The sequence below is a fragment of the Pelobates fuscus genome, chromosome 1 (genome assembly GCF_036172605.1).
Source record: "Pelobates fuscus isolate aPelFus1 chromosome 1, aPelFus1.pri, whole genome shotgun sequence".
NCBI classification, from domain to species: domain Eukaryota; kingdom Metazoa; phylum Chordata; class Amphibia; order Anura; family Pelobatidae; genus Pelobates; species Pelobates fuscus.
Window position 1 is genome coordinate 152,968,288 of NC_086317.1, and position 16,753 is coordinate 152,985,040.

Consider the following 16,753-nt stretch of genomic DNA (forward strand, 5'->3'; position numbering starts at 1 on the left):
TGTAACATTGTCAGATTAAAAAAAATAAAAAAAATTCAACTTTTCAGCTATAGTGACAGCTTGCTATTTATACAACATTTTGTATTTTGGGTTAAAATCTTATGCTTAGTGAATAAACACTTTACTTTAGGGATATATACATGAATATAGAAGGATACTGATTGACAAAGAGTGAAATTACTTGCGTAGAGAGAAAAGGGAATATATTTAGCTATATATAGCTGTTCGGTGCACCATATTGCCCTTGTGAAGAGCAGGTGCTCATATTAACCTAAACCAACAAGGAAATTAAATCGGATACACAACTGCATCAATGTAATCAAAATGTATTGAAGCAGCATATATTTTGCATTTAGTAGAATAGCTTGCTGAATGTACATGTTGAGAGAGTATGTCTGTGAGTGCGCACGCTTATTCATTTGTCTAATATATATATATACAATGTACATATGTGAGATGACAGCAGCACAATAAACTAATCTGTCATCCAGTGCTGTGTTTAGTTTTGTAATCCACGGATACACACCAGATTCTGTCTCCAGATGTCCTAATCTCCCCCTGCCTGTCTCTAATTTGCTTTCTCTCCGTAGACTGGTATGGGGTGGAGCTGCAGCTGATATCCAAAGAAACCGGGAAGATTTTTGTCAGCACAGACTTCAAATTCTACAACTGCAGCGGTCACCAGCTGTAAGTATAGTTAACTAGTGATTAATGCTTAATAATCTGATTACAGTGTAACAGCAAAGCATGCAGGGGGCATTTGTAGAGAGATTTATTATACAATAGAAGGAAACTTGAACAATATGCTGGACTTTTTCCTTTCTCATGGTTTCCCCTTACCGTGCAAGTCATATCCACTCATGGAGATGAGCCCACCTTGACAGAATAATCTCCGATGTTTGCAATGGAGTTTTCTCGGTTAGAATAGAAAGACTTAACTCCCAACATTCTACATCATGAATACGCAGAGAAAGGAGAGGTATTTGTGGGAGCTTTGCCAGTCAACGGGGCCCAAAGTCAGAGCACTGCTTGAAATGGGTTGACTTGCCACTCTTTTGAGGACTATTTCTGAAGTCCCTTGGAAGCAGGTCACAAGAGGGAAAAAACAGCCAGAACATCGGTCAAAATATGAGACCTTTCATATTCCATTCAGTGGAACTTTGGGGATATGGCATAAAAGAGTACATAATGTCTCTTTAGACTCGTTTGAGATTGGAAACATGGGAGAATGGAAGAAAGAATGTGTGTGTGTGTGTGTGTATATATATATATATATATATATATATATATATATATATATATAGCTACAGTTACAGTGATTAATGGCTAATAACAAAAACATCAGGTGAAGGCATTTTCCACCATTTCAGTTGCTGTTCACAACAAATCCAATGAAGCATAAATAGCCAAAGTAAATACTCTTAAACAGTAAAGACTTTTTGTTTACCATAGCCTACACGAAATTTGTCTATCACAGCCTTATTCCATAACCAAATAGTATTTACTTCATATTATCATCATTTTATTTTATTTGGGATCATTACTTCACACCTCGCTTACAATAGTGTAAATGCAAATTAATAACCTGATACACTGGGTAGATAGGAATATGGTACAAATGAATCCCTCATGGTTCGTTGTGTGAAATAATCCCATGCAGACCTCTAATTAACATTGTGGGTCAATAGTCAATATGTTAAGTACCTCCCTGAAAGCTTTGTAGGTTTTTTTTAGCATTTGAAGAATGTTCAGAAACAAAATATTGCAGGAGGCCGTGTCTATTATCAGATGGCAACTTCATTTATTTGTTAAAGAAATTGTTTATTTTATACAGTATTACATTTAATATGAACATATTTGGAATACTCACTTTTTTTTTTGCTTTTATAGTAGACGACAGTGTTCATAAAATGGTTTATAAAAGGAACTGATATATTTTTAAAACCACATAAATTATAATTTTTTTTCGTCACGTGCTTACGACGTTAAAAGAAAAAAATATAGAAATAACAAATAAAATGCCAATCGGCAGCAGTCTGGGAGACAACTATATGTTCCTTTACCTAAAAATTTAGATTTTTGTAAGACTGCATTGTGCTTGACCTCTTAAAATATTTTAATATTTTAGCTTTACCTTTAAGCATTTGAAATGGCCAAAAAGAGATATTTGTTTTAATGGGTGTATGTGGCTAGGGCTATTCTTGAATATTTTATTTGACTCTACAACCTGATTCGCGACCTACAGTAATTTGGAACCAGACTTTGGATCGTTGTGATACCGTCACGAACAGTATAGTACACGTGATAAATAGATGTGTGTGTTTTATTGCTATTGTACCAATATCTTCCCTACACAGTCTTATCTCTCAACAGTCCCCAGCAGTTATCCTAAGGGATAAAATCTTCCTGAGATTAATTTCTAAATGTCGCTAACTGCTAAGCTCAAGGTTTTTAGAAAAAAGAATGATTTAATGATGGTAGGTTGGGGGCAAAGCAGAGAGAGCAGCAGTAACATGATGTATGTAACTCAGGTGTTTAGATACGCTCTGTTATAAATACTGAGGCTGTGTTGACAGATGGAATGTACCACAAGTGTGTAACCAGAGATGCTAATAGCAAATATATGTATATTTAATGCATGTCAGTGTGATACAGTGTTTATGCTGTTCAAGTCATATATGGCTTCAGGGATCCTGTTTTGTTTATCCTCAGAAATGTCCGGTATATATTCAGAGGAAGCTGCTGTTTACACAAGCTGGCTGGTTTTAGAGATGTTCCGTTTTCTTTTTCTTCTGCAAACCTCTTTGGCTTGTGTAAAAAAATAAATACTGAATCCCAGAAAGAAAGCAGGGCACCAGGAGAAGACCGGATTGCATCTCACACATAATCCATTTATTCAACAGTTTATGTTGATTATTTTTAATGCATTGCCATGGGATTTTCAGGGGTCTCCATCCTTTGGGTGGGCTTCGTATATATCTATATGTCATCAGCCTTTCTGTCTAGGCACAATCATCATCAACTAGATTTACTTACGCATGCAGTGCTATTTATCAAAATTCACGCTAGGTTTAATGCAAGTCATCTGAAACATGCTACATGTTATTGTTGTTATGTCTGTATATTGTCAGGAGAGTTAGAGATTTGCTTTCCATAACCGCATTGAGCTAAAACTAGTGGACTAAATACGCGTAATTTACCTTGTTTGAGAAATTGCTTTAAGAGAGAATGTAATATTGTTGCATTTCGTATGTGCTGGTAAGAATTAAGTTAGTCGAGAGCTGATTAACTATGGCCACAGACATTATTATCCAAATAACTGGTCAAAATAATCCACACTAATTTTTTCCCCCTCTTTCTTCTTCTTGTTAAGATGCTTGTCCTGCGTGAACAGCGATTTCCGCTGCCATTGGTGCAAATATCGCAACCTCTGCACCCACGATCCAACTACCTGCTCCTTCCAAGAGGGCCGTGTCAATGGCTCTGAGGTACGTATCAGTTGAAACATTAAACTAAGAGTAAACTTTGAATTGTTAAAAATGTGTGCAATAAAGCTATGCTCCAACAGGGATGCTTAAACTATTCAAGTAGCCGCCATATTGTAATTTCACTTCCTACTTCCTGTTTGTTTTGCTGAATAGAAAGGCCTCACTCACCTCAAGCAAACACACATAGGGTAACTTGCTAATGTATGAATTAAAAGTGAGTGTCAAACTGTGTCTAAAAAAGCCTAATTTGAAAAAAATATTCAGTGGCATATTTTCAGTTCAGCTATTTTCACCATTTGATGTTAACTTCTTACTTCAAATTCACTTTTAATTCCAAGCAAGTCACGCTTTAGCGAGTGACCCTAAAAGATTTACGCTCTCAATGTGCAGTTTATTTTCCTTTCATTTGATATATTTGAAAAAAATATCAAAGTCTAAATTATGCTACGCATCCAAATTGTATTATTTTATATTAGATCATAATATATAATGTTATAAGGGATTCGGCCTGTCACTGAATAATTTATGTGTATTAGGTTATGTACGTTCCGATAGGTTAGTGGTAAAAGCAAAGATGGATAGTTTGCTGCATGCCATGCATTCTCTAGTAGAGCAAGTAATGAAATTAGCTTAAACGCCCAATGTCTAGATCTGCATCTCTCTCTGGGAGGAAGGACCTGCAGGACACGAGTTATCAGCACTGCTGTAGAGCAGAAACTGAGTTAGTGCATTTCTCATGGAGGTTGCATAGCACGCAGATGACTGAATAATGACGAAAACAAAGGCTTAGGAACACAGGGATATTTCAATTATTTTAACATTTTAGCTGCTACAGGCCTTACAAAATCCCTGTTAAGGAATAGATTTAACATATCTGACAAAGTGCCTGAAATGACTACATTTCTTGTGTCACACCTCAATGTGCAGAATATGTTTGTGTGTACACAGATGGTTTTATTCACTAAAGAATGAAAATGTTAAGAATTTTAGGAATGTATAGCTGAGCTAAATTTGCGAATTTTTGCTTTAAAATTTAAAATGAACTTTGAAATCTTAATAATTTACACATGGATAAAAAAAAACCCCAAAAACCTGGATCTGGTGTATGTCTTTCAGATCAGGGCTATTCACAAAAGTGAGAATTCAATGTGAATGTCAGATTTTAGGTTAAAATAAAAGAAACAGAAAACAATGTTTCAGAAAGCAATGCTTTCAGTTTGACTACTCTGGCCTTAAAGGGTTACTCTGGCCTCCTATATGCTGCTTTAAAAGTTGCACATACAGAGATATCTGCAGTATTTTACCTGGTGGTTTGTTGAACCCTTGGCACATGTGACTTAAGCATCCTGCAAATCCATTCTGGGGTGCCTAATGTTAATTCTTAATGATATCTGCCGTCAGCACGCTAGGCGGAGCTTCGCCGGTCGCTGGATACCAGGTAAGTATATTACTTATTTTATTATTTATTTATAATGGAGGGACCAAGTGAATATTACCCAGCATGCTAAGTTAAAACAAACGTTTACTTGAAAAGGGTTAGGGTATCCATTTAAATTTGAGAGTCTCCTTTCAGTAATTAACCCTGTATATGTCTTTGAGTGTCACCTTATATTAAATGTTATGTTTATTTACATGGCCATGTTAAATAGCCGATTCACAGCATTCTACAACTTACTAAACAAGAATTTCTGGAAGATTGACAAAAGGATTGCAAATGTATACAATGAAATAGCTGAGATGGAAAATGTTTCTAGTTCAGCAATTCTTGCCAATATTTACAATTCCCTTACACATTTTCTGCAATCCCCTGTTTAATGAACGGTCCGTAGTTTTTATATATATTTATACATCATGCTACTCAAACCACACTGTAGGTCTCCCTGAACCACTGTGCATAAAGGGTCAATGGACCCATCAAATGATTTGCAGAATGGTGAGTGAAATAAGGATATTGTAGAAGACTCCATGTTACCTGTTCACATTTGAAAAATACTAGCTTCACATGGGGAAATAGGATGTGCTATGGTGTTGCTACAGGAAGGCATTTGCCTCCCCTCAGATTGTCCATGTTTGGTATAGATCATGCTTATGTGTGTGTCTGTAATTGCGTGTGTCTTTGGTTATGTGTGTCTATGTCTGAATTTATGTTTGTGTGTATGTCTGAAATTATGTGTGTCTGTATGTGATTGTGTGTGTATATGTCCATGATTATGTGTGTAAACGGCTATAATAGCAATAAGAATATATGATTGAGTGTGTATGCATGCAAATTTGTATGTGTTTAGTATGCAGCTCCCTAATTTGGTATCCTTAAATATGGTAATCTCACAAAAGGATCACAAATAGGTAGTTATCTGCTAAACAACTGAATTAATAAAAGGGCTTTTCTCAAGTTTGATCATTCAGCTGTTTAGAAGATAATTCACTGATGTAGGATTTCCATATTTAAAGGGACACTATAAGCACCAAAACAACTTTAGCTTTATAAAGCAGTTTTGGTATAGCTCATGCCCCTGCAGTCTCACTGCTTAATTCTCTACCATTTAGGAGTTAAATCACTTAGTTTATGCAGCCCAGGTACACGTCCCTGCCAGTAACTTGCACAACCTTCCTAAATACTTCCTGAAACATAATTAGGATATTTTAAATTCCAGTATTGCACAGTCTGTACTGCACAATCTATAAATGTGTATCTCCTGCTCTGTTTATAGCTTCCTAGATTCTGCAGGAGCCTACTGTGTGTCATTAAAGTTCAAGTTACAGAGAAGGAGATAAAAACTTCTAAAGCAAGTTAATGTCTGATTGAAAAAAAAAACATTTTCATGCAGTCTTTACAGATCACAGCCAAGTGAGGTGTGGCTAGGCTGCATACACAGAAATAAATGTAATCTAACTCAATTGACAATTGAGCAGTAAGATTGCAGGGGCATGGTCTATACACCAAATTGCTTCTTTAAGCTAAAGTTGTTTTAAATTCTATATTATTCCTTTAAAGATACCAAATTAAGGCACTGTTTAGTAGATAGCTCCCTTATTTCCTTTATCCTTTAATATGGCAATCCCACATAAAGATAGTATTTAAGGGCGTTATCTACTAAAGAGTTGAAAGAACAAAACCAATATGTGTGATAAGCCAGCCCAGAACAAGAATTCCGGGTGGTTAGTGTGAATTCTATGCTGACGTCACACCACCAATGGTAGCACGTTAACACACCCTCCAGTGCAAATTACCAGTTCCCCCACAGTTTTGCCCATGCCATCCCTGTATATTGTTCCTGGAGTCACTACTGAAGATCAGGAATGGTTGGGTTTGACAACTGCCTGCTTAATAAACACACCATCCATCCAGAATATGGGACGGAGGGAGTCTGTAGTCCCCATCCATTGAATATTGCATTCTCTCCATACTAGAGGAATAAGAGAGACCAGCGGTTTTGTCCCATGTGTTTATTGGGGTCCAGAAGACTCACTTCTGTGCATCCTGTGTGGGATGGTATGTAGTTGTGCAGCTACGTCCTGGTCTAGAATTGGTCCTGGGGACCACTTGTAGTTTTATTTTATTATTTTAAATTAATCTATTAGTACTGTTTGTCCACATCGTCACAGCATATGTTGATGTTATTCTGTAGGACTTTGTACAAACACAGCATGTGTCTCTTCCTCATTCATGCTTTTAATTTAAAATGCAAAATATAGAATAACTAGACTTTGCTTGTTTTTCAGGATTGCCCGCAGCTAATACCCACTGAGGAGATCTTAATCCCTGTTGGGGAGGTAAAGCCGATCACACTGAAGGCCAGGAACTTGCCACAACCACAGTCTGGGCAGCGAGGATACGAGTGTGTGTTGAATATACAAGGTGTGCTGTACCGAATGCCAGCTCTGCGCTTCAACAGCTCCAGCGTGCAGTGTCAGAACAGCTCGGTAAGTTTGCATTCCTAGATTATTAGTGTGTTATTTTTAACCCCTTAAGGACCAAACTTCTGGAATAAAAGGGAATCATGACATGTCAGACATGTCATGTGTCCTTAAGGGGTTAAAGCGGCAACATATTCTGTAGCGCTGTAGAGGTGAATAGTGACAAAGAAATGTAGGCATGCAGGAACAAAAGGTGACAGGGCCAAGCGCAACAACTGAACAGATTTAAAGCAAAGCTTTAGGCACTGTAATTATTTCATTTCATTGAATTGGTTATAGTGTCTGATATCCCCTGGTACTGTCCCCCTATTCAGGTAAACCATTTTTAGGTATTTTAATGCTGAATGAGAGTCCCTGCATCCTGCAGGTGTGACTAAGGAAGAGATTACTTACTTCCTTTTAGCCATATCGATTCACTTCTGAATGGGCACTGTGATATGCTGAATACGGCCAGTTGCCACTCTCAGCCAATCAGTCTTGTATAGCATTAAAATGGTTGATTGGAAGGACAGTGCCAGCGGACCACTGACACTATAACCACTTCAATAAGATAAAGCAGTTACAGTGCCTTTAGTGTCTATTTAAACAATCTACATTTTTTAGTCATTGTTGCTATTCCACCTCCTCTGAACGCAGCCTTTCAAAGTCATTCATATTTGTACAGCTTTGTGGGGTTATTGCAGAAGTTATTAAAATCACTTGATAATGGGCCTACCCACTAAAGCTCTCTGTTCTATAACCACTACAGTAAGCTGTGGCTGTTATGGTGCTTTGGATATCCCTTTAAGGTATTAATATAGAATATACACAGAGAAAAGTTTAATTTTCCTTTACAGAGGAGATCTGGCATGCACCAACAGCAAAGTACAGAGCTTCTGAGAAGTTTTGTAACTGAATAATTTTGCATCACATAATGTGTTATATTTGCGATTAAAGCCTAAACCCTAAATAATGCTGTTGTGTTCCTTACACCTTGAACCATTGTAAATTAGGATGCTGGTTTGAAAAGACGGAACATTTTATCTAGCCTTTCCCTGTCGCAGCCTGCGGGGGGTCATTTGGAGGAATAAGACAGCAATCTGGCAAAAGGGTTGAAGCAAAAAGCTAATTTACAGCAGGCTGATAAAGCATAACGGGAAAGTCTTATCAGCCCGCGCGAGTCCCAGCTCATGCCAACTCCAATAGAATTCCTAATACCATTGCTTCTGGCACTGTAGCAGAGGGTCTGCGGGAGAGTGAGAGAAAGCGATGGAAACACACACAGCAGTGAAAGTAAATAAACACATTCATTGAGTAAATAGCCACAGGGAGCGCTCTTTGTTTGTAGGTGCGAGGGCTGATTTTTTGCTGCTCTTGCTGAAAAGGATTATATTTAGGGTGGAGTATGATATGTGAAGTTTAATGTCTGGCATGTCAGTGCAAGGTAATAATTACACCATCAAATCAGGAGGTGGCTACTATAACTTTGTTTTTTTCTTCTCCCAACATGCTCTGGATGTGTGTTGGGGGGAAACAAATGAAGTAAAATAACCATATAGGGACACATTCACTGGATTGGGATGTTTCTGAGATTTTTTGATATCTTCACGATCTTTTCATATGTGTGTAATGAATGGATTTAGTAGAAAAAAATAAAATTTTCATCTTCAAACAAATGTATGCGTACCTTTGCAGCAGTTTAAAAGCAGTTATGCTTTATTGCTATAGTGTAGACCTTTCTGATGAAATGTTCATAAGTGTCCTGAATCTGTTTGGACAGTCCCCTGTCCGGCCACAATTAGAGACAAAATTAGACATACGCCATGCCAACTATACTATGAAGTTTTGACAGAGGAATTTTGGTTTCCGAAGCGCACTGTTCCATTAAGAGAGGGACACTTTGAAGGTTTGCAATACACATTTGTTGTGTTGTACACGTTTTGGGTCCTGGTTTCATTAAATCAATGATGGAATGCAATAAACACAGACTTTCCATGCTTAATTGGAGACTACAATAACATTTGAGAGCCAGGTCGGACCTCCAGCTGGCAACCCTGGAGAAAGATTTAAATCTATGTTAATAACAATACCATTTATAGAAACAGACTTGTATAGGTTACTATTTTGCTGTATTAGAATGAGTGCATTCTAGAATTTATGTTATAGCAAAGCCTTTTTGGCATGCTTGATGAAATGAAATGTGATATTTCTGAGGCATGAAATCAGCGCTCACCTTTTTTGTTATTTAAAAAAAGGGGTCCATAACAGGTATACTGGCAGAGTAAAGAACAGCTAATGATCTACTGATTGGTCAGCCATAATTTAACCCATCTAGGACCAGGTACATGTCAGGAATGAAAATAAAACAAGATTCGGAAGGATTAAAGTGATGATAATGTTCCTCTAAAGCAAAAGCTGCAGGAATGGTGCATTGGTACCATAACCACTTCAATATTTAACATGGTTGGAGTAGACTGCTTGTTTATAGCGGCTCTAGAAACGGCAATTCTATTGTGTTGTTTGCCTGATTGCTGTATCCCATGTCTAACTCTCTGCTTTGTCCACAGTATATTTATGAAGGCATGGACATAAGTGATCTCGCTGTAGATTTTTCTGTGGTGTGGAATGGGAATTTTATCATAGACAACCCTCATGATATCAAAGGTAATGGTGAACTTCATTTACTTTGAATGTTCTGCAAAAGAAACATATATTTGCTTCTTCTTTTTTTTCTATATCCAATGAATCTATCTCACAACTCAGGGGCCATCAAAAGTTGCAGTTTCAATTCTCTGGCAGAGAAAACCAATTATATGAGTTGGAAATGCAACTTTTCCCAACAGGTGAAAATGAACGTATAATTTATCTCAGAAATTATTTGCACATACATCATAGTCAGGAGAAATGTTTCAAACGGTTTATTTTCCTACACCTAGAGTAAAAGAAAATAAGATTGAGTGAAATAGATTTTAGCTAAAAGCAGAACCAGTAAAAAGGTAGTACTCGATCCACTACTTAAATACCTATCCGTATTCAGAGTAACAACAAAGAGGAACCACATTGAACCGCTAATAAATTACAAAATAAAATGCTGCTTCTGGTTGTCTCTTTGATGATGAAGCATCCATAAGAGAGAGTGCATCACGAGACATCTGCTCAGAATTTTGCTGTCACCAGATGGGTATTCCATGTTAAAATAAGTAGTTGTAGAGCCAAATCTTCATGACTACAGACGGTTATAGTACATATATAGTGGTTTCATACCAGAGACAATTTAAAGTGTGTTTAATGTTTAGTGTTAATTTATTTTTGTTTTATCTAACAGTAAATGCATTTTTTTTTTTTTTTTTGTATTTATTAAGTTCACTGCTGCACACACCCCGCTCCTCCTGGCATCGCTTGCATATATCATGTGCCATCAGACTTTGTAGCAGTATTGCCTATGGAACTGCCTGTTCTAGTCAGCATCTGATGGACATTAAGAGGTTTGTTTCACTCAGATGCTGGCTGGGCAGGGAGGCACACAACGCACAGCCTATCTATATGTAGAAACCATTAGCATCCCGTGGTGGAAGAGTGCTAACAAACTATAAAATACAGTCTTTACAAACACAGCTTTTCTAAAATCATCAAGTAATAGTCCACTGCCTATTAAGCATTTAAATCTCCCATTGTAACATTCAGTTGGTTTGTGAACTAGTAAACGTGTGTTCATCAATCATTTCAACAATTTTTAACAAGATCTAACGGATAGATAGATGGTATTTTTTGTTATCCTTGTCATTTAAGAAACATAGGTTGAATCTTGCTGTGTCTACTCATAATGCGTTTTCCTTACGTAGATATATTTACTTGTTAAAATTGTATATAGATATATCCAAAATGCCCGACTATAGATATATTAAACTGACCTCCAACCAGAGTCTTGGTACTAAGAACTAAGAGAAAGGAGCTCTGATGGGCTAATGTTTTGTGTGTTATTTACTAGTGGGTACCACCATGTGTATAATGCTTTGTAGTATGAATTTTGCAGAACTGTGGAGAGTGTTTAATGAATATGTTTTCTCTTTCTTATGATCTCCTTGTAGTTCACTTGTATAAATGTGCTGCTCAGCGCGAAAGCTGTGGCCTCTGTCTGAAGGCCCATCATAAGTTTGAGTGTGGCTGGTGCAGTGGTGAAGGACGATGCACTTTACACCATCATTGCGCTTCTCTTGAGAACCAGTGGCTGGACTGGTCTAGCAGGAATGTCAAGTGTGCAAACCCACGTATAACTGAGGTGAGTCGAAGGTTTAAAGAAAGGAATATGGTAAAAGGGAAGGAAAATAATAAATGTATGTACTGCCCTTAATTGATTATTGAGCCATGACACACATGCACAGATAGATACGTATATAGATAGATAGATAGATAGTTGTAATGATTAAAAAATATCTGCAAATTCAAGAACTTTGAATTCAATCATTAAATTTACTAGTTATCCTATTGGAGCATTTTTTTTCTTTAATTTCAGTTTATTTCCTTGCATGTTCTTGAATCGTGGTTTCCTTGCTTCCCTGTTTGTAGTTGTGCTCCCTTTTTAATGTCAATCTCAAACACAAAATATCCACAGGCTCACAGGCGTTAATTAAATAAAAGTGAGAGTGAAGTGCACGCGGTGAATCAATACTCTCAGGAAGAACATTTTCTTTCCTTGCCAAGAGAGGGCTGGGGACGTTCAGGTCAAGACGAGGGGGACATACGCTTTCCTGAAATGTCAATCAATAGCCTGGCTGGTTTAAATAGCCCTGGGGCTTTGTGGGTCTGCCCATGTGATAGCCACCTTCTAATTGTGATCAGCTGCCCTGTCTCTAACACGGAGAGGTTTTAAGTGGTTTCATTGGACACGTGCGTACAAAGAAAATTGTGTTTAATCACTGAAGAAATATATTTAGCTATATAAAGAGAGTGCTTCTAACAAAGAGAAAGCAGCCACAAATGTTTTTTGATATCTTTGGTGATTGCTCCACACATTGATCATTATCCCAGACTTGCTCTTTATAAACAACGGTTATGACTACTTTCTTTCTAAATTCCAGTCATGTCAGTGATACAGAAAGTGAGAGCATTCACTTCCGAGTGTGAAATTTAACGTTTATGATACTGTATAAATGCTGTGTATGGCGGTAGTGTTGATATATTAGTTACCCGGACTGTTCAAACCAGTAGGAACCATAGAAAAAAGAATAGGTCACTTTGGAACATTGACCTCCGAGTTAAACATTTAACATGAAATGCTCCTATCTTGACAATAATATAAATCCTGTATGTTGACACTGGAGGTTCTCTTTGTGGGCCAGCTAGGCTTTAGGACTAGGCAATATATCTTTTTCAACCAAAGCTGTTTATACTGTTGATTTTCTGCAATGTATCCCTAATACATAACTGATTCTCACTGAATTCCATATTACCTTCATATTTAAATAATTAAGTACCCTGGTCTGTGCACTCTCAAACAAACTGCACCAAGGACATCTTTTCCAGAAGTTAAATTGTTAACTATGGGTTAATTTCTGTACGCCTATTGGGTGTTTTTTTCCCACTTTTGTCTGTTATTTACCTATTTGGTGTTAGTGAGGTACACCTGGGATCACTCCAATTGGACGTATTATTATCTTGTTTTTAGTGTGTATACTTTTTGTCTTATCACTTAACTATGGGTCTAGTTTGATAGAAGCACAACATACATTCTATAGTATATTACTGCTCCGGACAGCTTTTCGTCCTTTCACATAGAAAGTGTAGCACCTCCGTTGGAAAATAAACACCTCTATATGTAGGCCAATTTGACACCATTTTAAAAGAATGTAAGAAGCCAAACAATACACTCGTTTTGATTTTCTTTCACTGGTAAAAACACCAGCAGAACATAGTACGGACTGGAAAGGAGTCTGACGATCAATAATAGAGGACAAGTCGTGACCTATTTCTGCTTTGTAATAAAAAAAGCTAAATATTTCTCTCTTCCCTTGCTGAACAATGGTGGATATATGAAGATCAATTTCATGCCCGTTTTCTAATAATGGTACATGTGTATTATCCCTGCTGTGCAGCAATAACATACATTCATTTTAAGCAGTTTTCAGTGTATTTTATACCAACTTTGGTGTAACTGCCATTCAATCTCTTTTATGATACATGACAGTTTGTGCTGGGTTTTTCCTTTTATAGATGAGATGTCATAAAAAATGCCAATTACCTAAACTCTATCATGAAGGGGTGAAACAGCCTTACTAGTCCATGTTCTCCACATGTAAACTCATGTAGGAATTCTATAGGATTGCATCACATGATTTTATCTGGTAGTAGCCGTGCTTCCTCTTTATCTGTTTGGCTATTTGTTGCCAGATGTACTTTAAGGAAGTAAATTATAACCTATGTCATTGCAAATCAGTTGTGGGTAAAATGTCTCAGTAGATCTAATCTATGGTTTGCAAGATAACGTAGAATACTTTTTTTTTTATTTTGATATATTATTTCCTTAGAGGATGTGTTTTATTTTTAATTATCAGTAATAGTCAGTGGACAAATATAGCTGAATTTTTTTTATTCCATTTGAATTTTTTTTTCTCTTCATTTTGAATAAAAAGCTCTTCTGTTTCTGCTGTAGTACAATATCCTGTTTCTCCACAGTACTTGACGATAAAAGAATCATTGACCTTTGGATTCTTATTAACTATCTCCACGCTATGAAACCACTGCAGCAATAGGGCGACATTTTAATGATGCTATCTATGTTCATGTTACCACTGTGTCATTAAAGGGGCACCATAGTCACCCAGACCACTTTATCTCACTTATTTATTTATTTATTATTTGAATGCACATTGGGGGTGGAATGCCTAAATACAAGTAGGGACTGGGACACTATAGCGTTGCAGTTAGGAATAAAGATTTGTATACCTAACGATACAGTGTTACATTTAATCTACGCAAAAGAAGATGCAATTGAAAAGGATATGTGGGGTACAACAGTGTTGCCAAATCCCATAATGTAAGTATAGGCAGGGCTATACTTGAGTGCCCATAGTCACAGAATTCTCAAGCACCTCCAATCCCCACCCTTCCCAAATAAAAACAGAATTGACTATTTACACATGATAAAAATTGTTGCATAAACACACATATAGAGTGAGTGCATGTGTGTACTGTGTGCATGTACAGCAGTGTGTGTCTCTGTGTGTGCAGTAGTGTTTGTAACAGTGTGGCGATTAGTATCTGGGTAGCGATGCCATGTTCCTGTCAGCAAACAGACACAATAGAGGAGTTGGGGATAGGACTATTAACAGTGAAGCACTTGTAGGCACGTATCTACTCTGCATAATAGCAAATTTGGCCCTGTGTCTAGGGGGATTTGGGGTTAGGAGAGGCTTAGTGTCATGAGTTACAGGATAACTGCATTCAAGATATGTAGATGGTAACTTCCATCACTCTCATCCCAGAATAGTGAGTTTCTGCTCACTGGATCCTGAAGGCCGGTACCCCCAACCCTAAACACACTTATCCTAAAACACCCTTAAGACTAAAAAGCTTCCATAATATTAACTCGGTAAGATTGGAGATTTCTTCCAAACGTACTTCATATCAAAATGGTAGCCTAATAGTTTTTATAAAATGAAGCACTGTATGATAACCACCTTCAATTGAAACTATTTAAAAAAATAAAATAAATGCAAACCATGTCTTCTTTAACTGGTATTAGTTTCTTGGTTTAAATGCATTCTCTTTGCATTCTGTGAATCTTGTGCCAGGAAATGGGTTAACTCCACTTGTTGCAAATATTGTGCTGGTTCTTGAATAAACCAGTGAATGGCATGATGACCATGAGATGAATAGCAATCTTTCATGTGCATCAGGCTCCTGTGGCCCAGCCACTACTGTGTGCCTGCAAGCGGCGCTAATCACTACAAAATCTCCCGTTGGGTACTTTGTGTGTCACAGCCAATGGCAAAGGTCAGCCAGACGCTGGCTATGGAAATGCAAAACCCAAGACAGGCACCAGGGAGCAGATGTGCCCATTGACAAATCGATTTGATGGGGAGAAGAGGACGAGGAGGGGTAGAAGGGTGGAGACGATGGCTTCTCTTCAATGCTCCAGTCTACAGGATACCCAGACAACTATGGTGCCTAGTGGAGCAGAAAGGCAGATTTTGTATCAGCCTCCCTTTTCCTTCCAGCCCCCTGTTGCAGTTTATTCTCAGCTACCTTATGGAATAGATTCAGTAGCCCAGGAAACGTGAGCAATGGTAGTGGCCATTTGCAACAAAGCATTGTTTGCCCTTTGCTGCACTGTCACTGGCTTAATCTATTCCGCTTGTTCTCTGTGTAAATCCCAGAGTGCTAATCCGTTAACCCTGTCATTGTTGGCAGGCCACCAATAACTTCACTTCAAGAGGTTAACATTGCTTTGTAAGCTGTGCTTTTCTGTGTTCTTTCTCTGTGGTGTGTTCTCCTTCAAACCTCCTGCACCATAGCATTTAATAGTGCTCCATCTGGCCTTGTTGTCTTTGAACTGCTTAACCATGTGAGTGCCACAGGTGTACCTACCTAATGAATTGCAAATCTATGCATGGTGCACCTATAACCCCTACCTCTGCCAAGGCTTTATGCAGCTAAAAGAAGAAGCATAGTGTTGCTTCTCATCAGCGTTTACCCATGCCAGACATTTACCTTCAGAACTCATCAAGAAACTGTATTGAAAGGAGCATGCATACTAAAAGCAGTCACAATGCAGGGATTACCTCGAAATACACTACTAAATATATAACTTATTATTTCTAATCATAGAACATAGAGTACTTTAAAATTAGCATATATTAAAGGGACAGTCTATGTACTATAACCATTTAATCTCGCTCCCTTGTGAATAGTGCTTGGAGTCCCCTGCCACCATGTTAAACCATTTGCAAGCTTAACACAAAATACAGATCCCTTGCCATCCACATCCTGGCCCCTACTGGAGGTATGGCTAGGGCAGAGATTACACTCTATCTTCTAGCCATAGCAATTCATACCTGCAATGGGCAGTGTCATAGGCTGAAAGTTGCCAGCTGGCAATCCAAGCCAGGGCTTCCCAATAAATGTTTCCCGTGGAACCCTTTGACATAGTGTACAAACATCGTGGACCCCTCTCTCTGGCGCATACACACCCAGATGCACACACTTACAAACAGAAACACACTCTGTCACATACACACACTGACACACAGATATACACACTCTGGCACACAAATACACACTGGCATATAGATACACAGTGGCACATATACACATTTACACAGAGATATACATACTCTGGCACACACACACTCAGATACTCACACTGACAT

The 16,753-nt window shown here is 37.8% G+C and overlaps 1 protein-coding gene across 1 annotated transcript in view; it reads left to right on the forward strand.

Moving 5' to 3' along the window:
- The window catches only part of PLXNA2 (plexin A2), a 330,517-nt gene that overhangs the window by 250,965 nt on the left and 62,799 nt on the right, over positions 1–16,753 (forward strand). The window contains exons 8-12 of the mRNA XM_063450974.1: positions 591–687; positions 3,374–3,488; positions 7,212–7,412; positions 9,953–10,049; positions 11,474–11,664. Of these exons, the coding sequence (XP_063307044.1) occupies positions 591–687; positions 3,374–3,488; positions 7,212–7,412; positions 9,953–10,049; positions 11,474–11,664 (701 nt within the window). The remainder of the gene's footprint in view (positions 1–590; positions 688–3,373; positions 3,489–7,211; positions 7,413–9,952; positions 10,050–11,473; positions 11,665–16,753) is intronic.